Raw genomic sequence first — 23,294 nt, 5'->3', positions numbered from 1 at the left:
TCAGGTGAGAAACCGTATTCATGTGAAACATGTGGTAAAAGTTTCAGACTGCACAGTCATTTGTTGGTCCATGTGAGAACTCACTCAGGTGAGAAGCCATTTTCTTGTGGAACATGTGGTAGAAGTTTCACTACACAGAGCAATTTGATGGTTCACATGAGAGTTCACTCAGGTGAGAAGCCATATTGTTGTGAGACATGTGGCAAAGGTTTCAGTCAGCACAATAATTTGATGGTCCACATGAGAACTCACTCAGGTGAGAAGCCGTTTTCTTGTGAAAGGTGTGACAAACGCTTCAGACAGCACAGTCATTTGATGGTTCACATGAGAGTTCACTCAGGTGTGAAGCCATATCCTTGTGCAACATGTGACAAATGTTTCAGTCGGTACAATAATTTGAGGGTCCACATGAGAAGTCACTCAGGTGAGAAGCCATTTTCTTGTGGAACATGTAGTAAAAGTTTCACTAGGCAGAGCAGGTTGATGGACCACATGAGAGTTCACTCAGGTGAGAAGCCGTATTCTTGTGAAACTTGTGGCAAACGCTTCAGTACACGGAGTCAGGTGTTGAACCACATGACAATTCACTCAGGTGAGAAACAGTATTCATGTGAAACATGTGGCAAAAGGTTCAGTCGGCGCGGTCACATGATGGACCACATGAGAGTTCACTCAGGTGAGAAGCCGTTTTGTTGTGAAGCATGTGGAAAAAGTTTCAGGACAAAGAGTGAGTTGTTGGTCCACATGACAATTCACTCAGGTAAGAAACCGTATTCATGTGAAACATGTGGTAAAAGTTTCAGACTGTACAGTCATTTGTTGGTCCACGAGAGAGTTCACTCAGGTGAGAAGCCATTTTCTTGTGGAACATGTGGCAGAAGTTTCACTGCACACTACAGTTTGATGGTCCACATGAGAACTCACTCAGGTGAGAAGCCGTATTCATGTGAAACATGTGGTAAAAGTTTCGCTACACAGAGCAGTTTGAAGGTCCACATAAGAACTCACTCAGGTGAGAGGCCATATTCTTGTGAAAGGTGTGACAAACGCTTCAGGCAGCACAGTACTTTGATGGTCCACATGACAGTTCACTCAGGTGAGAAGCCGTTTTCTTGTGAAACATGTGGCAAAAGTTTCAGCGCGCAGAGCAGTTTGATGGTCCACATGAGAGTTCACTCAGGTGAGAAGCCGTATTCATGTGAAACATGTGGTAAAAGTTTCGCTACACAGAGCAGTTTGAAGGTCCACATAAGAACTCACTCAGGTGAGAGGTCGTTTTCTTGTGAAACATGTGGCAAAAGTTTCAGCACGCACAGCAATTTGAAGGTCCACATGAGAGTTCACTCAGGTGAGAAGCCGTATCCTTGTGAAAGGTGTGACAAACGCTTCAGTCAGTACAATAACTTGATGGTCCACATGAGAGTTCACTCGGCTGAGAAGCCATTTTCTTGTGGAACCTGTGGAATCAGATTCACTTATCGGACAAGGTTGAATCGCCACCTGCAGTGTCACAGATAGATGAGACCATGAAGTCCAGCTTCAGCTGAAATCATCAAAATGCGCTCACTGAACTTTTGCAGAATTTATCCCCCCCACACACACACACAGTCAATATGGACATCTGTGTGGATGAACAGGCCTTATAAGATGCTGTGTTGCTGCTGCACTCCTGCTGTCATTGTGTCATTTTCCCATGTTTTGTTCTGTTTATAGAACACTGTCATCCTATTGGTTCTGTATGACTGGGTATGTATATGTATGCTTGAAACAACTAGAAAAAACTAGAAATTGAATTAAAAAAAGTTAGAGTTCATGTCTCCATCCTTTCAGTCTGTAACCATTAATATGATAGTTGGTGGGAAAAAAACACAACAGCCCACTCTTTAAAAAGGCTTCAGTCTTCATTGGCTTCCTGTCAAGTTTCAAATTGATTTAAAAGTTTTAGTTGTCCCTTTCCGAGCATTGCATGATGAGGTCCCCCGGTAGTGACGGTCATATGAAGCCCCATGAATCACTGAGGATTTCCAGCCAGTTGTTTCACCAAAAGGTTGAAGACACTTTAATTTAAATACGCTTTTAGCTGAATACAGCAATGTTTCTATGTGAAAACTGTTGTTGGGGCAAGGTGTAGTGATCTCATCTGATCTGATCTGATCTGTAAAGAACTTCATTTTAACCGTGGGACCTGAACGCCTCACTGTCCAGTGGAGGTGGGACGAGACACAAATTTCACGGGACGAGATGTCTCGCGAGATTGAGTCCACGAGATCGAGACGACACGAGACGGGGGGGGGGGTTGGTTTGGTGCTGAGGTTGTGGGGGGGGGCAGCGCGGTACTCACATGCAGCGTCGGAGCATGGAGTGTCGGGTCGGAGCGCCCCTTGTACGGCCACGTTGCCCTCCGCTCTACACTGCGCCCGAGGCGGCCGCCGAGTTCCCCTATTCCCATTCAAACCGCGGCGCACAGACGACGCCATGACTGCATTTGCACTTCATGCCACTAGGTGCGCTGTTTACATGTTCAACCTTATTTTACACAGACGCCACAGAGGAAGAAGGGCGCCGCAGCCGCTGCAGGCTCTCTCTGCATGCTGTTCGAAAAAGAGTGTGAGCCGGTAAGACGTGGTAAAATGTTCATTGATGCGATGCACCGTTTTTTCAATAAAAGAGAAGAACTGAACGACCGTTTCCGCAAATTTTCTTTACGTCGTATCAATTAAACTGTATCACAAGTAGTTTGTGGACTCAAAAGACCAAGATTCCTTGCAGATAGAACATGCGCAGAACAGTATTTCATGTCCTTTTCGACCGGGTTTTTAAATATGAATATGAGCATATTCAGGGTTTTGCACGTGCTTATATGGCTGTGCGCCATGTAATGTATCATTCCGTCAATATTCCAGTTAATAAAGAGTTTTTGCCTTTATATAAACGTACTTAATCTCGCGGCATTCGATCTCGCGAGATCTCGTCCCATCCCTACTGTCCAGTACCGTCAGCTGTGAACGTCAAACTTTCAAGGTTCTTTTCTGTTGAGGAGCAAAGTGTCCTGAGAGAAATTTCAATAAATATAAATGTTGATTTGAATCCAGTGGGTTTTTTTAACAACCAAGTCACGGACTCGGTCCCGGAGTGCGGTGCTGTGTCCCGCCATTCCATCATTCCAGGCCAATGTGCAGCGTGACTGGTGTACGCCACTCACCGCCAAGGGGCGTACCTATGATAGAGGACTCCATGAGACTCTGTCTGTTACCCACATCCTCTCCGTGGCCTGGCGAGAATCCCATGCTGCCTTCTGAGAGAGACAGGTGCATGGCGGGCTTCCTGGATCTTGGTTATGCTAATGGCAATCAAGTCTTTGCATTAGCTAACAACATGACCTTTCTCTCAGGCTCCATCGATAACATCTGAGCTGTCACGGGAGGACATCGAGGAGATCCAGAACACGGCCGAGGTCCTGATGCGCATGTGCCGCACCACCGCCATCAACGGGGGCCGCACCATGGCCAGTGCCCAGCTTGCCAAGAGGCACCTGTGGCTTGGCCTCTCCGCCCTCGCGAAACAGGACCAGAGGGCAATCCTGGGGCTCCTCCTGTCCACCTCTTCTCTCTTCAGCTGTGACATACAGGTCATCATTGAGCATGTGGAGGCGGCGGCCCGGGGCTCTCAGCAGCTCGCCCCCCATCTTCAGCCTCGTCGTGCGCCGAACCCGCAGCGACGACACCCTGCAGAGCAACGGAGGTCTGCCCCCTGGAACACCGCTGCGCCTGGCCAGGCCTGCTCAGCTGCCCGCTGATCCTCTTCCTCCGGGGCTCCGACCAACTGAGATGGTCCCACGCTCCCGAGTCCCGAGACTGAAGCATGTCAAGCCCATCAGGACTCTCCCTCTCCCTCCCTCCGTTGCCTCATAAAGCGGAGGGTCAGGGTGAACAGCGGGTTCGCGACGGCACCTGGGCGCCGCAGCGAGAAACAGCCGCATCTGCCTTGCAGGACAGAGCGGAGTGCGTCCGCAGCATGGCGCTCGCTCCGCTGGGAGACTCTCTTTACGCCTCTTCCTCTACAAAGGGGCGCGGTGCGGTCAGTGGCGAGCCGGGCCCGTACGCCGCTTCCTCAAGAGAGGGGCGCATAGCACTCAGCGCCGGGCCCCCCACTCCTTTACTGGCTCTTCCTCCACAGCGGTTTTGTCGCTTTGCGACTGCGGGAGCGGGTCACAGCAGCCCGTCAGCCCTCACGCCATGCGCAAGGCACAAGAGGAGCACCTCCAATGACTTACCGTCAGCTTGCAAGCACCCCAGGCTGCGTTTCCCACCTGCATCTCCCTGTGTGAGCACAGCGGAGCTTCAAAGCGCCAGGATTATGCCAGCTCGCTTCCCCACTGTCGAGCGCTCGGGCCCCGGCATCATTGGCAAGGCTCGCAGCCCGAAATGTCTCGGGATCACGCCGCCTCCACCAGCTTCGGGTACAACAAAGCACTGGTGCACGGCCCCGGGGCGGCCGCCTGCACCGCTTCTTGGGACGCCCCGTCCGCAGCCCTGTCGCTGGGGGCCCCCCCAGGCCATGGTCGTGGTACAGCCACTGACACTCCACTTCCAGACATGGTGTGCGATGCTAGGTCCGCTCTCACCCTGGCTGTTCAGGACGCTGAGATGCGGTTACGCCCTGCAGTTTGCGTGTCGTCTGCCTCCTTTCAACAGGATCCTTCGTACGCGGCTCGTGTGCCCTGCGGGGGAAGGCGCTCTCGAAACAGAGGTGTCCTCGTTCCTACGCCGGGGCGCAGTAACAGAGCTGAGAGTGGAGGAGGCACATTCGGGTTTTTACGCCCCCTACTTCTCGGTTCCCAAGAAGAACGGCAGGATGAGACCCATTCTGGACTGACGGGTCCTGAACGCTCATGTGGGTACCAGGAGGTTCCGCAAACTGACGGTCAAACACCTTCTGGAGAGTGTCCGTCCCAGGGACTGGATGACGTCAGTCGATCTCACGGAAGCTTACTTTCACATCCCCATTCTGAGGAGGCACAGGAGCTTCCTCAGGTTTGCCGTGGGAGACCGGTATTTTCAATAGAACCAGCTCCCCTCCGGCTACTCTCTCGCTCCGTGCACCTTCACCAAGTGTGTCGAGACAGCGCTGGAGCCTCTCCGTCGTCATGGTCTGAGGAGCCTCACTTACATCGACGACTGGCTGATTCTAGCATCCTCATATCAGGATGCAGTGGAGCATATGGCCCAGGTCCTGCACCACATCGAGCTCCTGGGGTTCGTGGTGAACCGGGACAAGAATGCGCTCACCCCAGCTCAGCAGACGGCTTATCTGGGGTTGGAGCTGGACGCTCTCACTATGACGGCTCGTCTCTCCGAAGAGAGAGTCTGGCCAGTGCAGAGAACGCACAGTGCCCACTCTGGTTTTCGCTCAGGTCGTCAGACGGACCCCCTCTCGAGGTTGACGCCTTCGTGCACAGGGCCTGGCCTCCAGGCCTCCTGTATCCGTTTCCTCTGAAATGACTCTTGGCCCCATTGCTGCCCACGGTGAGGGTGCAGGGCCTCCACGTGATCGTGGTGGCCCCGGACACCCCAAGCGCCAGGTGGTTCCCAGACCTGGTCCAGTTGGCAGTCTGAGACCCATGGCCGATTCCCGACGGGCCCGACGCTTTACTGCAGGCAGGGAGCACCCTCCAGTCCCGCCCTGTCCTGGGCAGGAGACTCTTGGCCTGGAAGCTGAAAGGGTGAGACAAGTGGGACTAGATATCCCCCCGGCGATGGTGTCCACCATCCAGAGCGCCAGGGCCCCCTCCACTGTCAAGGCCTACAGGTCTCAGTGGCATCTCTTCACGTTCAGAGGGGTTAGGACCTGGTCTCCTGCACTATTGGTGGAGTATTGGAGTTTCTGCAGGCTCTGCTGGACAGTGGTCTCACTGCATCCACTCTTGCGGTGTCTGCATCGGCCATTGTGGCGGGCCACGGCGGCTTCGGCCACTGTTGTGTGCGCAGTCACCCGCTGGTGAAGCGGTTTCTGTGTGGGGCGTGTTGGCTGAGGTCACCCCCTAGGCATGTGGTTTTCCCATGGGACCTCCACACGGTGTTGGATGGTCTGAGGGAGTCACCCTTTGAGCCTTTGGGGCATGCGGAGGACTGCTTTCTCTCCTTCAAGGCTGCTTTACTTTGTCTTTATTTCTGAGCTGTTTTCTTGCTGACAGCGGGACGGGGTAAAGTGAAGGAAGGATACCTCTTTTCCTGTCATTCTCTAACCAAACTCCTGGATCCATCATGTGCGAGAAGACAGAAAACACACTGGTCAGATGTGTTGTTGTGTGTGTGGAGAGTTGAAAAGTGAATGTCTCAGACTATAATCTGACAGCTACGGTGAACTAAAGGGGGGTGAGGGACGAGCGGGGGTCTACTGACTCCTCCAACCAGGCCGGGCCGCTCTACCTTTCTCTGAATTGTCCTCGGATGTGTTGTGCGCTCGCAGCCGCTGGTCCAGGATGTAAAGCATCTCCCCTCCCAGGTTAATGAAGACCAGGGGCAGCGTCCTCACGGACATCTTGAGGGGATTGACTCCTCCACAACGTTAAAATCATCCCAGCGCTGCCGTCGTGGCAAGCAGGACGTTACCTGATGGACAGTGCATCTTAGCTGTATAAATAAAGCTGAATTGAGCTGAATTTTTGAACAACTCATGAAGAAGCTCACCCTTCCAAGTAAGGACTTTTGGAAGTACTTACTGCTTTACAGCTGTATTTCAGGAAGCCTTAAACCAAACCACAACATTTCAGAGAAGGAATCTGACAAAATGTCTAAAATATCTTGCTCTGAAAGATTAAAGATTGAGGCGACAGTAGCTCAGTTGGTAGAGCAGGTCGTCTTATAACCGGAAGGTTGGCAGTTCGATCCCTGCTCCCGCAGGCGTAAAACTGTCGTTGTGTCCTTGGGCAAGACACTTCACCCACCTTGCCTAGTATGAAAGTTGTGAGAGTGAATGGTTGGTGGTGGTCGGAGGGGCCGATGGCGCAGACTGGCAGCCTCGCTTCCGCCAGTCTGCCCCAGGGCAGCTGTGGCTTCAGTAGTAGCTTACCACGGGATACAGTCAGGTCGGCACCACTCCAAGTCGGCCCCGGCCAACTCGGCACCGCCCCGGGATACAGTCAACTCGGCATCAAGCCAAGTCGGCATCAAGCCAAGTCGGCATCTCGCCAAGTCGGCCTCGCGGGCGGGGGGGGGCTCTCGAGTGGCCGAGTTGGTCGGTGCGGACTTGACTGTAAGCTGCTTACCAACTCGGCCAAAAGCGTCTTTCCTTTTTTTTTAATCACGATGGTGGATAATGTACCTGGGAGCTTCATGTTTGACGTCCGAGTAGCTTAGCTACAAGCGCGCAGCGCTTAGCGGCTGTCTGGTCATGTGACCGGTCCCAAGGCATTCTGGGAATCGTAGTGCAGCGATGCCGGCTGCGCCGCGACGATTTGCAGTTTTTTTCGTGCCGGCAGCGCCGCTTCTCCTCACATAGCAGGCAGGGGACTGGAGGACAAACTGTGTGGTTATGGTGACTGACAGGTTAGAGGTGGAGAATGGACCTGGAGCTTCATGGTTGACGTCCTGTTTGAACCGAGTAGCTTAGCTATGAGCGCGCAGCGCGAGCGGCTGTCTGGTCATGTGACCAGATCATGTGACCGGCATGTGATCCGCGAACGCTGCATGATCAAACCAGTCGCCTGCATTATAATTTTATTGTAATGTTCTCCACCCTCGAAGTTTGGTCAGCCAGTACAATTGATTTATTTTTACCCAATCAGTGGAAACCTAGGAAGACCGAAGCTGCATGACGAACTCGATCATACTTGTTGTATTTCATCCCAACCACAACATAATACCTGTATTGCATTATGCTTATGCTGATTTGTTCATTTCTGATCAACATTGTTAGTTTATCAGTCATTATTCTTTTCTTTAACAAACATTGTCATTTGCAAAAGCATGTATTTTGTTGTAAATGTTGTTTGCCCGCCATCTAGTGTGCGTCAACAGTAATAGCAACTGGGACTGTAATATCAAACGATTACCAGTAGTACATGTTAAGCTGTTCATGTGGTTTCTTGGCGTTCATAAGCTCATAAACGTAGCCCTCCGGTAAAATATTATATACATTTCATTTCACTGAAATGACGGTCGTCATGTTTACATTTAAATCACGTGTCAAACTCCAGTCCTCAGGAGCGGTGACCCTACATGTTTTAGATCTAATTGTAAATCTAACTGTACTGGCTGACCAAACTTCAGGGGTGGAGAACATTACAATAAAATTATAATGCAGGCGACTGGTTTGATCATGCAGCGTTCGCGGATCACATGCCGGTCACATGATCTGGTCACATGACCAGACAGCCGCTCGCGCTGTGCGCTCGTAGCTAAGCTACTCGGTTCAAACAGGACGTCAACCATGAAGCTCCAGGTCCATTCTCCACCTCTAACCTGTCAGTCACCATAACCACACAGTTTGTCCTCCAGTCCCCTGCCTGCTACGTGAGGAGAAGCGGCGCTGCCGGCACGAAAAAAACTGCAAATCGTCGCGGCGCAGCCGGCATCGCTGCACTACGATTCCCAGAATGCCTTGGGACCGGTCACATGACCAGACAGCCGCTAAGCGCTGCGCGCTTGTAGCTAAGCTACTCGGACGTCAAACATGAAGCTCCCAGGTACATTATCCACCATCGTGATTGAAAAAAAAAGAAAGACGCTTTTGGCCGAGTTGGTAAGCAGCTTACAGTCAAGTCCGCACCGACCAACTCGGTCACTCGAGAGCCCCCCCGCCCGTGAGGCCGACTTGGCTTGATGCCGACTTGGCTTGATGCCGAGTTGGCTTGATGCCGAGTTGACTGTATCCCGGGGCGGTGCCGAGTTGGCCGGGGCCGACTTGGAGTGGTGCCGACCTGACTGTAAACCGCTTACCACCACCCAGAATGGTGTGAATGAATAATGCAATGTAAAGTGTCTTTGAGTGTCCTGAAAAGCGCTATATAAAACCAATGCATTATTAAACAATAAACTAATATATTGGCAAAAGGTTTATGTAAAAAATGTGGAGTCCTTTTATTGAGATAACCTGAAGTCCTAGAGTTTCACCCTTACCCAAGGTTTTAGTTCTCTAGTTATCAAAGTGGAGTTTGAGGTCTGCTGCTTTGTTCGATAGACTCCTCCTGTCTTTGTTTACAGAATGCTGTCATCCTATTAGTTCTGTATAAATGTGTGTTTGTTGTTAAAAGCAGAATATAAATCGAAATTTGACTAAAAAAAAATTACAAAAAGAGTTAATATTTCCGTCCTTTCAGTCTGTAACCGTTAAAGTAATAGGAAAAGAAATGAAAACACAACAATCGATTCATTAAAAAGCTGCAACTGCCGTATTTAATAATAACCTGCAGTTCCCCCCTATGCCCAGTAGATGTCAGTAAGACGCTGGTGCTTTTTGTGATTCTCCGATTAAAAAAGCAGAGAAGAAGCAGCCTTGCCATTATTTCTGTCTGGAATTAACCGTTGCTTTTCAGTTTTCGATCGGTTTGCCTTGTTTTTTGACAGCGGACCGAACGCACGGACAACGTCGTGTGATTACAATAGCTGCTCAGGTGGGGGCGCTGTTGACCGATACGGACATTGACCAGATCGAACAGAAGAAGAAATCCGGCGGAAAGCAGCACACTGTGCGGGAGTCAAACCCTCGGCTCTGATAAGATCTGTGTTTGATTATGGTTGTGTGGCGTATGGTTCAGCTGCCCCGTCTGTGTTAAAGCAACTGGATGTGGTGCAAGCTCAGGCTTTGAGAGTGTGTTGTGGCGCTTTTAAGACTTCTCCAGTCACCGCACTACAGGTTGAGATGGGAGAAATGCCACTGGACCTGAGACGGAAACAAATTACTGTTAATTATTGGATTCATCTCAGAAGTCATGATGAGGCACACTCGACCAAGGAGGTGCTGTTGGATTGCTGGGAGTATGGGAAAGGGCAGAGGGATCACTTTGGAAAGACGGCAAACCAGTTAGCCCAGGAGTGTTGTGTGGCTGATTTAAACATCTGTCCTTCTCTAGTTTTTCCTGCAGTGCCTCCTTGGCTGCTTGTGTCACCGGTTGTTGACTGGCATCTTCTTGACCTGAAAAGGAAGACAAAAGGGAAAGCTGATCTTGTTGCAGCGTTTCATTTCCATGTCCAGCAGCAGCATGTTACCTTCGTTCATATATTCACAGATGGGGCAAAAAGCCCAGATTCCAATAAAACAGGATTTGGAGTGACCGTCCCTTCCAGGAACATAAGTATTAATAGACGGACCTCTGATGCCCTCGGGGTGTACACTGTGGAGATGGCGGCCATTTTGGTAGCTCTAAAGTGGGCAGAGACAGCAAAACTGAGACGGGTGCTGGTGTGCTCTGATTCATCCTCCGTTCTTTCAAGCCTACAGTCCTTTTACTCAAAAACCAGACCAGGCATGTTATTTGATATTTTGCTGTGTGTATCCATGCTAACTCAATGTGGTAGCCAGGTTAAGTTTCTGTGGGTACCAGCTCACATGGGAATTAGCGGTAATGAGAAGGTTGATAAAATGGCAAAGTTAGCTTTAAGTAAAAGATCTATAGACATGAGCATCAATAGTAGCAAGTCTGAGGCAAAGGGTGTTGTGTGGGGAAAGATCAATAAGGAGTGGCAGAAGCGATGGGATGCTGGGGCTAAGGGAAGGCATCTGCACCACATTAAGAGGAATGTGAATGGTTTCAGGGCTCAGAGAGGTAGCAGAAGGGATGAAGTGGTCATTACAAGGTTGCGACTTGGGCATTGTGCTTTGAACAAAACGCTGCAAATGATGGGGAAACACGGGACAGGGCTGTGTGAGGTGTGTCAGGAGGAGGAGGAGACGGTGGAGCATGTGTTGCTGAGGTGTGGAGGCTACAGCGTGGAGCGGGAAGCCTTGAGAAACAGGCTGGAGAGAAGAGGGGTGAAGGTGTTCTCTCTTAGGAGCATACTGTGCTGTGGAAGTGGAGGTCAGGTGGGGGAACTGGTATCCTTTTTAAAGGAGACTGGGGTTTATAGTAGGGTGTAGTTTTGATTATTATTATTATTTTTTTTAACTAGATTGTGAGCCTAGTCTGACCCATACTCCGGTACGGTAGGTGGCGGTAATGCTCCTAAGTTGGTTGCCAACCGCCGTAAAACTCTAAAAAGAAGAAGAAGAAGAAGAAGAGTCAAACCCTCGAACCGAGTCTTGGGAAACTGTTTGGCGGAGGAGGAGCTGACGTACGCGGACTGAGCCGTCGTCGAGACGAGCGATTTCCTTAACGCTGTTTTTGTTTTGCGAAAGCCACCAGTAATCCTGAAAGAGGGAGTGAACAATCACCTTATGGCAGGATCGGGGGGGACTTGGGGTGGGGATAGTATGGATGAGAGCGATAGTGAGGGTGTTAAATCACAAAGGAAGCGAGTGTTGAGTCAAGGAAGTGATTCGGATGACGGGCAAGGGAGGGAGAGAGTTGTGCGGAGGAGAACGGATCAGGAAGGTCTTAAGGTGCTTATCAAGTTTAAGGAAGGGCATGATATTAGGACTGTAGGGCCAGTGGCGTTAACAAAGTTTTTGCGCGATAAAGTTGGAGAGGTGGTGAGAGCGAGAGTCCACACGGATGGTGACTTGATGATTGTGTGTAAGGATGAGATCCAGCAAGGAAAAGCATTAAGGCTGAGCAGTGTGTGTAAGAAAGAAGTTTTGGCTGTCAGTAAAAGAATGAGAGTAGGAGAAGTCTGTAAGGGGGTGATTTATGGAATCCCTTTGAATGAGGATTTGGAAAAGATGAAGGGGAACATGCGTGGTGGACGGGTGCTTGGATTGAAACGTCTTAAAACTTGGAGACAAGGGGAAAAGGTGGACAGTTTATCAGTGTTGGTAGAATTTCAAGAAGAGGTGCTCCCTAAGTTTGTCACTGTGGGTTATTTAAACTACAGTGTGAGACTGTATGTGCCCCCACCTTTACGCTGCTTTAAATGCCAGAAGTATGGACACATTGCTGCCTACTGTAAAGGAAATCTAACGTGTGGGCGCTGTGGAGGAGAACATGACTACGGCACATGTGGAACAGGAGTGCGGGAGAAGTGTGTGAATTGTGGAGGTGCACACAGTGTGGGCCACAGAGATTGTGAGGCTAGAAAGAGGGCAGCTGAAATTCAGCAGATCAGAGCAGACAGGAAGTTATCTTATGCTGAGGCAGCAAAGCAAGTGAGAGTTGAGCCTAAGCTGAATCATGGACCAGGAGTTGTGCAGAGTCTGGCGATAGATGCAGACTCACTGATTGTCAAGAAATAGGATTTTTTATACTTCATGGTTGAAATTATTAACGGTACTTTCCAAGCAAAGCATAGATCAGAGAAAACTGCAATTGTTGTTAAGAGTGCTGCAAGATACCTGGGAATTAGAGATATTACATGGGAGACAGTGTATGAGAAACTTCAGTTCAGAGAAATGGCAGAGAAATCGTCAGCACAGTCGGCACAGTCATCGCAGCGATCGGCGTCATCTTCTCACGCAAGGACCTAAATCATTTATTTCTTACAGTGGAATGCGAGGAGCCTGTTGGCTAATGGCCAGGAGTTTAAAAGATTTGTTTTTGAAAGAGAAGTTAAACCTGATATTATATGTATAGTTGAGACTTGGTTGCTACCACATTTAAACTTTGTTCTAAATGGTTATGTGTGTGAAAGAAGAGGTAGACCTGGTGGGGGTGGTGGTTGGTATGCAACATTCATTAGAGAAGGAATTCCCTAGAGTTTTGGGGAAGGGTGATGAACTGGAATATGTTGTTATTGAAGTATGGGGTGTTAATGGTAGTTTAGTTGTTGTGAATTTTTACAACCCTTGTCATAGGCTGGAGACGGCTGCGTTAGAAAGGATAGAAGGACAAGACGAGAGGAAAATAATCTGGTTGGGTGATTTTAATGCAAACAGTTTTCTTTGGGGAGGAAGTAAAATTGATCACAATGGAACAGTTGTGGAAGAGTTTATTGATAAAAAAGGATTGGTGTGGTTAAATGATGGGTCACCTACGCGTATCGGGGTTACAGGGCAGTCGGTGTTGGATTTGACCTTGGTTTCTAGAGCTCTGGCTGATCAAGTGAGTTGGGAAGTTTTAAGTGATACAACAATTGGAAGTGATCATTATCCTATTGTTTGCAGACTTGGTAGCTGGAGCTGTGACGCGTCTAGGATCTTTTATGAACGGTGGAATTTTAATAAAGCAGACTGGACATTGTTTAGATTTTTAAGTGAGAGACAAATGAGCCAGATTGATATCGTAGATGATGTAGATGTGCTTAGTGAAAAGGTAACTGTTGCTATAGCAGATGCTGCAAAATCCTCTATAGGGCAGAGTAAGACAGGAGGTAAGAAGCGGAAGCTGGTTCCTTGGTGGACAGAAGAATGTTCTCAAGCTGTAAAGTCAAGAAATAAGGCCTTCAAAAAGTTTAGAGAGTGTTTTAATATGTCTGAGTTTATTGAGTATAAAAGAGAACAGGCAAAAGTGAGGAAAGTGGTGAGGAAGACTAAAAAGAGCTATTGGCAAAATTATTGTAACACGATAGGGAGACAAACATGTATAAATGAAGTTTGGGGAGTTGTTAAAAGAATGAGTCTTGGAGCAGAAGTCTTGGAGCTACCCAGTTCTTGAGAATGATGGGAATGTTGCCGTGAAAGATGCAGAGAAGGCAACGCTAATGGCTAGGACTTTTGCTAAAGTACACAGTAGTTTTAATCTGACAAATGATGAGAGAACAAAGAGAGAGGAGACGAAGAAACAGTATCAGCATCTCTTGGAAAATGTAGAAGACTCAAATAGTAGCCTGAACATATTGTTTTCTTTGAGGGAGCTTAAAAAGGCCATAAACAAAGCAAAAATTACAGCCCCAGGGAAAGACAGAATAAGTTATGCAATGTTGAAACATCTTAGCGACAATGTGCTTAATGTATTATTGATATTATTTAATAAAGTGTGGGAGTGTGGTAGAGTTCCAAAATGTTGGAAAATGGCTGTGGTTATTCCAGTTAGAAAGCCAGGAAAAGACCCAACGATAGCATCAAATTACAGGCCAATCGCATTAACGTCACACCTCGGTAAGATAATGGAGAGGATGGTTGTGGAAAGAATGAGTTTTTATGTTGAATCACGTAATCTAGTTTCCCCGTTTCAGAGTGGGTTCAGGAAGGGCAGGTCAACAATGGATCCCATTATAAAATTAGAGAGTGACATAAGGAAGGCACAAGGATGTAAGGAAGTAGTTGCAGCGGTTTTTTTCAATGTAGAAAAAGCTTATGATATGCTTTGGAAAGAAGGTGTGCTAATTAAAATTTGAAGGCTTGGAATAGATGGAAAGATGTATAAATGGATTAAAAATTTTCTCAGCAATAGAGAGATCCAAATTAGAATTAATAGTAGCTTCTCAGAATGTCTGACAGTAGAAAATGGAGTGCCTCAAGGCAGTGTTATATCTCCTATCCTTTTTTCAATAATGACAAATGACATATTTGAAGGACTGGATTATTCTATTGGAAAATCATTATTTGCAGATGATGGGGCCATCTGGAAAAGAGGAAAGAATGTCTCATCTATTGTGAATGAGTTGCAAAAGGCTGTTGATGCTGTCGAAGTGTGGGCGGGAAATTGGGGATTCAGGTTTTCTGTGGAAAAAACTAAGGTTATGTTTTTCTCATTTAGGAAAATTCAGGAAAGTGTCAAATTTCAACTGTATAGTAAAGATCTAGAAAGAGTTAATTGTGTGCGGTTTCCAGGTATGCAATTTGACTCCAAGTTGACTTGGCAAAACCATATTGGGAAGCTGATTAATAAATGCAAGAAGGCTATAAACATCATTAGGTGTTTGAGTAGTAAGGAATGGGGGGCAGATATGATTTCAATGAAAAGGTTATATGCTGGATTAATTAGATCTGTCATTGATTATGGCTGTATAGCTTATGGGTCTGCAGCAAAATCTGAACTACAGAAGCTAGATGTGATTCAAAGTACAGCACTTAGACTTTGTTCGGGAGCACTGAGATCATCTCCAGTGTGTGCGCTTCAGGTGGAAGTTGGGGAAATGCCGTTTGAGTTGAGGCGTCTGCAGCTGACATTGGCGTATTATGTGAATTTAAAAGGACATAAGGATGATCATCCAACTAAGAGGGTATTCGTACCAACATGGGAGAACTCGAAAATCAAGAGAGAGACTTTTGGTATAGGGGTGCTAGGAAAAGCAGTAAAAGCTGGTATTGCAAATCTAGAGTTAAGTCCATCGATCATGTGTCAGCCGCACCCACCATGGTTGTTACCAGCTCCAGATGTTGATACTTCATTGCACGAGACAGTTAAGAGATTTAAGGGTGACAGTGGCCAATTGGCAATGAGATATATAAATAATTATTATGGATATTTGCAGATATTCACTGATGGCTCAAAAGATCCAGAGTCAGGGGCTGTTGCGGCAGCATGTGTAATACCAGAGTTTGATGTGAGGGTGTCTGCAAGAGTGTCTGACTTTGTATCTGTATATACGTCTGAGCTGGTAGCAATTATTATGGCACTACAATGGGTGGAGCAGGTTAAACCACTCAGAGCAATAGTCTGCACAGATTCGTTGTCAGCGTTAGAAAACTTTAAATCAGGTAATGTCAGTGAACGAAGTGATCTTGTTGGTGAAATATTGGTTCTTCTCCAGTCTGTTCAAAATTTAGGAACTCACATCAGATTTGTTTGGGTTCCAGCTCATGTGGGCCTGGATGGGAATGAGCTGGCGGATAAGTGTGCAAAGTGGGCCTTAAAAGGAAGTACTGTCTCCATCCATTGTAAACTGTCTAAATCGGAGGGCAACTCAATAATTAAAAAACACATAAGGAATTTGTGGCAGGACAGATGGGATGAAGAGTCCAAGGGGAGGGCTTATTATAATTTGAATCCAAAGGTTGGTTTGGGACGTCAGAGAACAAAGTTGAGGAAAGAAGGAGTAATATTCACAAGATTGAGAATAGGACACACTGGTCTGAACAAAACACTGCAGTTAATGGGGAAACACAGCTCTGGAGAATGTGATGAGTGTCATGAAGCAGAAACCATAGAGCACGCTCTGATTAGATGTAGAACCTATGAAAGACAGAGAAGAGTTTTTAAAAGTAAGGTTGAGGACGAGAAGGTGATCTTCAGAGTGAAGGAAATTTTAGACAAGTCATCAGATCATGCAGTTGTTAAGTATTTATTTGAATATCTTAGGAGGACGGGGTTAATGAATAGAATCTAGGTTTTATTTATTTATTTATTTAATTATTTATTTCCCCCTGTAGCTTGCATGCCACAGTTTTTCACTGTTAGTTTTGTGAGCCATAACTGTGAGAGTTCATTCACTCATTCATCAGGAGGGTGGCGGTAATGCGCTGATATAGTCGCGTCTGCCATATAACAGCTAAAGAAGAAGAAGAAGAAGAAGAAGAAGAAGAAATCCGGCTCATTTGATTGGTGTGCATTGCAAACGGAAGTCCCGCCCCGGAAGCCGGCTACAGGCGGCGAACACAAATCAGCGTGGTTTATTCTTCACTGACTGTCCGTGAATGAGCGTCTGCTCTTCGTCTCTACTGCAGGTTCGTGTTTCTAACTCTTCCTTTGAGCGGCTGCTTCTCGTGACTCCGGTGTCTTTGTTCATGTTGCTCCGCGTCCTCTGACCGCAGCTGCGGGACGGTCCCATCACAGAGTTTACCGGGAGCGAAGTGCTGCTGCTGCAGGAATCCTCTCTGCTTTTCAACAATCAAACGTTCAGCACGAGCAGGAGATTCATCTACAGGACGCATTTCTGGAAATGAAGTCCTCCAAAACAGGTATGAAAAGTCTGAATGTGAGCATGAATGTGTCTGGTGGGGGTAGAAATCACAGACAGACAGACGCTTCATTCACGCTGCTGCGGATTGGAGCAGATGTGCCTGCGCGGCGGCCATCTTGCAGAGGGAGACCTCTTCCACAGCACATTGAGGAATAACATGTCTCTCCATGAAAGTGATCATTAATCGATCAGTTTTCGACTTCTATTCCAGTTCATTATAAACATTAGACATGGAGGACACACAGACATAAACGCAACAAAATGAACTCATAAACTGTTCAGGCCGATTGAGGCTTTTGTTGAGAGAACTGGTTGAAGGATTTATGTTGTACTTGATTGTTATTGATGTTATGATAGGACTTTATCATTTCTACTTTGTTTTTGTCATTTTCAGAGCTGTAGCTGTTTAATTATCTAACTGTTGAAGAAATGTCACCCATGGCATGAGCCCTTGTAGAGATTTCTACCATTTTTTTAGAGGTCTGTTTGTTTTATTCATTTCTGGCTGTATTGTTGGAAAGTTTTCCCGTTCTTTGACTGTTTGGTGTATAGTTGTAGTCTAATGTTGCCAATAACAACATTTTCTGATTTTGGTCTTGTGGTTATTTGTCTAAATTAACGTAATATGCAGGTTTTCTAACTGAAACAGCTGTTTTACCATTTCATCCATTCAGTGGTTTATGTTTTTACAAATTTAAACCATTTTTATTTTTTGTTTCTTTTTCACAACTTAAGTTATTCAGTTTTTCCCATCTTTTTGAAGTTTTTTGTGATTTAATAATTTTATATTTGTGTTTAATATTTTCACTGTTGCTCTTTTTTTTTATCAATTTTTGAGGATTTAGTGATTTTAGTCATTTTAATTCACTATTTTACCTTCAGCTAATTCAACCCCCTTTTTTCTTCCTTCCTAATTTTTTTCCCCCCGTGTCCTGACAACACGAGTCACTGTGAAACCTTCACATCCATCACATCCGTGTATTTTGTCTTGTTTCCCTCCAGAGAGTCCACAGCAGCACACTGGAGGCCAGAAGACGAGCTCCAGTCTGGAGCAGGAGCAACATGAAGCTCCAGTCATTAACCAGGAGGTGTCTGTTACTGATGGTCAAAGTGACAATTTCCTGGACTCCATGAGAGCCTTGACCACCTGCCGACTGACAGCTGCCGCTGCGATGGAAATCTTCACCTTGGTTGAACCAACGATGGTCCAGTACCAGGAGAAGTTCCACAATCGACGCAGACTGCTGGAAAGCATCTGGAAACCTCAGATCAAGCTGCACAGAATAGGTGGGGAAAGTGTGAATGAACACATGAATGCTGCTGCTGGAGGGTCTTCATCCTGATGGCTGTCTGGTTTATCCACCGCAGACACAAGCAGCATCTGTGTCTGTGATGTTTTTGGTATTTGATTCGTCTTGATTCTTGATTCGTAGGAGGTTTTATTTTTGGACTGCAGTGTTTTGGGCGAATCAGCTGACTGGGAGTCAGGCTAACGCTCACACAGAGCTCCATGCTTCTCTGTGCGATTCATCAATAAAAGATTGAAATTAGATTTATTTGTCAAAACGATGTCAAAAAAAAAAGGGGAATCTTAGAATTGATTTTCCTCTCGCATGTTTCTGGGCTGAGCGCCTCCAGGAAGTGATGTGGAAATGAGGCCTCATGAACCACTGTCTTTACTTTCTGGAGCCACTAGATGGTGCTCTTGGTTTTGAAACGGAGGCTGAAGGACTGACAGTGAAGTGTGCTTTCAACCATTTCTTGAATAGATAGCACCATCTAGTGGCTTCAGAAGATACAGACAGTGGTTCATGAAGCTTCATCCGTCCATCTCCGCCTCCAGGCCACCGTACGGACAAAGAGCTTTTTTAACATGCTATATGAATGAAACTGACCATGACATTTTTGAACTTTCTCAGTTTCACTGCTCGAATTCCCAGGTTTTTATTTTAATTTATTTATTTTTTTAAGATGGGACTGTAGAAGTAATGTAGCTGATATTTTATCTTGTACTTTTCCTCCCTGCAGAGCTCCAACAGCACCGTGACCGTAGAGAGGAGCCGCTGATCAATCAGGAAACAAACTGCTGTCCAGAGCAGGAACAACCAGAGGATCTGGACACCAGCCAGAATGGAGAGTGTGTTATTCTGAAGTCTGAAAGGCAAACTTCTAAGGTTCCTTCTATTGAGGAGCAAAGTGTTCGTAAAAAACGGAAATCATGTCAGAAGGAAGAAACGCTCACTGATGAAAACATCTGTCAAACATGTGGGAAAGGTTTCAGTACCCAGAGGCAACTGGTGGTCCACATGAGAGTTCACTCAGGTGAGAAGCCGTATTCATGTGAAACATGTGGTAAAAGTTTCAGACTGCACAGTCATTTGATGGTCCATGTGAGAACTCACTCAGGTGAGAAGCCGTATTGTTGTGAGACATGTGGCAAAGGTTTCATTTGGCACGCTCGCATGTTGAGCCACATGAGAGTTCACTCAGGTGAGAAGCCATATCCTTGTGAAACATGTGACAAATGTTTCAGTCGGTACAGTAATTTGAGGGTCCACATGAGAACTCACTCAGGTGAGAAGCCATTTTCTTGTGGAACATGTGGTAAAAGTTTCCCTCGGCAGAGCAGGTTGATGGTCCACATGAGAGTTCACTCAGGTGAGAAACCGTATTCATGTGAAACATGTGGCAACAGGTTCAGTCAGCGCGGTCACATGATGGACCACATGAGAGTTCACTCAGGTGAGAAGCCGTTTTCTTGTGAAGCATGTGGCAAAAGTTTCAGGACGAAGAGTAAGTTGTTGGTCCGCATGACAATTCACTCGGGTGAGAAGCCGTATTCATGTGAAACATGTGGTAAAAGTTTCAGACTGCACAGTCATTTGTTGGTCCACAAGAGAACTCACTCAGGTGAGAAGCCATTTTCTTGTGGAACATGTGGCAGAAGTTTCACTGCACACAACAATTTGATGGTCCACATAAGAGTTCACTCAGGTGAGAAGCCGTATTCATGTGAAACATGTGGTAAAAGTTTCAGTACACAGGGTCACATGACGGTCCACATGAGAGTTCACTCGGGTGAGAAGCCATTTTCTTGTGGAACATGTGGAATCAGATTCACTTATCGGACAACTTTGAATCGCCACCTGCAGTGTCACAGATAGACGAGACCATGAAGTCCAGCTTCAGCTGAAATCATCAAAATGCGCTCACTGAACTTTTGCAGAATTTATCCCCCCCCCCCACACACACACACAGTCAATATGGACATCTGTGTGGATGAACAAGCCTTATAAGATGCTGTGTTGCTGCTGCACTCCTGCTGTCATTGTGTTATTGTCCCATGTTTCGTTCTGTTTATAGATCACTGTCATCCTATTGGTTCTGTATGGCTGGATGTGTATATGTATGCTTGTATAGAACAATAGAAATTGAATTAAAAAAAGTTAGAGTTGATATCTCCATCCTTTCAGTCTGTAACCATTAATATGATAGTTGGTGAAAGAAAACACAACAGCCCACTCTTTAAAAAGGCTTCAGTCGTCATTGGCTTCCTGTGAAGTTTCAAATTGACTTAAAGATTTTAGTTCTCCCTTTCCAAATGAAGCCCCATGAGTCACTGAGGATTTCCAGCCAGTTGTTTCACCAAAAGGTTGAAGACACTTTCATTTAAATACGCTTTTAGCTGAATACAGCAACGTTTCTATGTGAAAACTGTTGGTGGGGCAAGGCGTAGTGATCTGATCTGTAAAGAACTTCATTTTAACCGTGGGACCTGAACGCCTCACTGTCCAGTACCGTCAGCTGTGAAAGTCAAGCTTTCAAGGTTCCTTCTATTGAGGAGCAAAGTGTCCTGAGAGAAATTTCAATAAATATAAACGTTGATTTGAATCCAGTGGGTTTTGTTACTCCGTGTTTCTTTGTTAACATGTCTGAGTCGCAATTTTGCTAAATCATAGAGTTTAAGGCTTTTTAATTCAATAAACAATTTGTTGGTTCAAAGTACTCGAATTGGATTATTGATCTTATGGTTTTCTTTGTTACTAAAACATAGGAGTGTTTATTTTTCACCTTCCCCCAGATCTTCACACAGCAAGTGATGATTTTTTTCTTTTTATTTTTAACCTCTGGTTGTACAGGTGGGCCACAGTGAGACCCAGGTTCTCATTTTCAAGGGGGACCTGTCAGTAGCAGCAACACAATGTTACAATGAACAGTGGTAAATGACTGGGAGTGACAGGGTGTGTGTGTAAATTGTGTATGAACAGATATTGCTGAGGTCGTCCTTTGTTTAATAAAGTACAGCTGTGATTTTTTTTCATTTTATTTTTCACATTAAGATGTAGTTTCCAGCTTAGTTAGGATCAATAGTCACACCAAGACATGTTTTCATACTCTTTCAGTTTCAGTGCAGTGACTTTAGCCTGATGCTTAATTTGCCCGGTGCCAAAAATGATCAACGTAGTTTAGTTTGGGTTCAATGAGAACCTTTTGGTGTCAAACCAGTTTTTTCAGAACACTTAATTCCTGTTCAGCTGTTCAGCCGATTTCAAATTATTCATGCTAAATAAATGAAATCAAAGTTAATAAAATTATCAGGGATCATGTATTGATACAGATACCGGCATCCACCACTGCACAGCGTTGTAAATTATCTCTGATTCAACCACTTTTGTAAAAAAAAATAAACAAAAACAAAAAAAGCCTCGCATTTTTGAACATCCACCACAATATGTAACCATTTATTTAAAACACTAAAGTGAAGGTATTGTATTTATTAGCATGTTTATTAGCATTAGCATGCCATTTATTAGCATTGAATTTATTGAGAATTATTATGAGATATGAACCCGGTGGTTCGGTTGGGCCTTCTGCACATGCGCAGGCTCCAACGGTGGTTCAGTCGCCTCCGCCTCTTGGGGAAACGGGACAGACATAGGAAGGTCTCGATCCCACCCCAGGCGCATCAGGATCTCCTCTTCTGGATGGACCCTGCTCTCCTTATGCAGGGAGTTCCCGTGGGCTGCATGTCGCATCACGTCGAGGTGTTCACGGATGCGTCTCTCGCAGGACGAGGAGGCACCCTAGACCACCTCGCGGTGGGCAAGTCCTGGAAATCCACCCCAATTCACATCAATGTGCTGGAAATGACGGCGGTGCAGGGGGTTCTGCGCCATTTCCAAGCCAGGCTGCGGGATAGCCATGTATTCGTCAGGTCGGACAACTCGGTGGTGGCGTACCTGAACAGGCAGGGGAGGATGCGGTCTACCCCGCTACATCGCAAGGCGGCGGAGATCCTGCTGTGGGCAGACCGGCACCTGTCCTCTCTGAGAGCGCGACACGTGCCCGGGGCTCTCAACGTCGGCACAGACAGGATGTGCCGGGGAGGCCCACTTCACGACGAGTGGGGCCTGTCCCCATGGGTGGCAGCCCGACTCTGGCGCAGGTTCGGCCACCCGGTGGCAGACCTTTTCACCAGTGCAGAGAACGCACAGTGCCCACTCTGGTTCTTGCTCAGGTCGTCAGACGGACCCCCTCTCGGAGCAGATGCCTTCTTGCACAGGGTCTGACCTCCGGGCCTCCTGTATGCGTTTCCTCCTCACCCGCCTCTTGGCCCCATTGCTGCGCAGGGTGAGACCCGTGGCCGATCCCCGATGGGCCCAATGCTTTACTGCAGGCAGGGGGCGCCCTCCAGTCTTGCCCTGTCCTGGGCAGGAGACTCTTGGCCTGGAAGCTGAGAGGATGAGACTAGTGGGACTAGATCTCCCCCCAGCGGTGGTTTCCACCATCCAGAGTGCGAGGGACCCCTCTACTGTCAAGGCCTACAGGTCTCGGTGGCATCTCTTCACGTTATGGTGCTCAGAGAGGGGTTTGGACCCGGTCTCCTGCGCTATCGGTGGAGTATTGGAGTTTCTTCAGGCTCTGCTGGACAGCGGTCGCGCTGCATCCACTCTCGTGGTGTTTGCATCGGCCATTGCTGCGGGCCACGGCAGCTTCGGCCGTTTTTCTGCGCGCAATCACCCGCTGGTGAAGCGGTTTCTGCGCAGGGCGTGTTGGCTGAGGCCACCCCACAGGCATGTGGTCTCCCCATGGGACCTCCATACAGTGTTGGATGATCTGAGGGAGTCCCCCTTCGAGCCTTTGGGGCATGCGGAGGACCACTTTCTCTCCTTCAAGGCTGCTCTCCTGTTAGTGCTGGCATCCACCAAGAGAGACTCGGTGATCTCTGCGCCCTGTTGGTCCATCCCTCCTGCATGGTGTTCAGTCAGGATGGGGGTTTAGTGCACCTTTGGCCTAACCCCATCCTTTCATCGCAAGGTGATCACTTCGGACTTCCGATCGAGAGTGATCCGGATCAGTTCGCTTGGCTCCCTGCCTGGCTCATTAGGGGACGACCCAAGGCTGCGGTTGCTGTGTCCG

The 23,294-nt window shown here is 47.1% G+C and overlaps 1 protein-coding gene across 1 annotated transcript; it reads left to right on the top strand.

Moving 5' to 3' along the window:
• LOC115409732 (zinc finger protein 239-like) lies at nt 1-3,911 on the top strand. The gene is made up of 4 exons (XM_030121004.1): nt 1-55; nt 720-1,422; nt 3,392-3,509; nt 3,616-3,911. Exons 2-4 carry the CDS (start codon nt 745-747, stop codon nt 3,909-3,911), a joined length of 1,092 nt encoding a protein of 363 aa, XP_029976864.1. The 5' UTR covers nt 1-55; nt 720-744.
• The last annotated feature ends 19,383 nt before the right edge of the window (nt 3,912-23,294 follow it).

Source organism: Salarias fasciatus, chromosome 22 (genome assembly GCF_902148845.1).
Source record: "Salarias fasciatus chromosome 22, fSalaFa1.1, whole genome shotgun sequence".
Lineage (NCBI taxonomy): Eukaryota > Metazoa > Chordata > Actinopteri > Blenniiformes > Blenniidae > Salarias > Salarias fasciatus.
The sequence above is the reverse complement of the archived record's forward strand: the minus strand, read 5'-3'. Positions and strand labels throughout refer to the sequence as shown.

Coding starts and splice junctions, on each gene's coding strand:
- LOC115409732 (XM_030121004.1), top strand. CDS start 745: ATGACAATTCACTCAGGTAAGAAACCGTATTCATGTGAAACATGTGGT. Junction 1,423..3,391: donor ACTTGATGGTCCACATGAGA/GTTCACTCGGCT, acceptor CCTTTCTCTCAG/GCTCCATCGATAACATCTGA. Junction 3,510..3,615: donor CGGGGGCCGCACCATGGCCA/GTGCCCAGCTTG, acceptor TTCTCTCTTCAG/CTGTGACATACAGGTCATCA.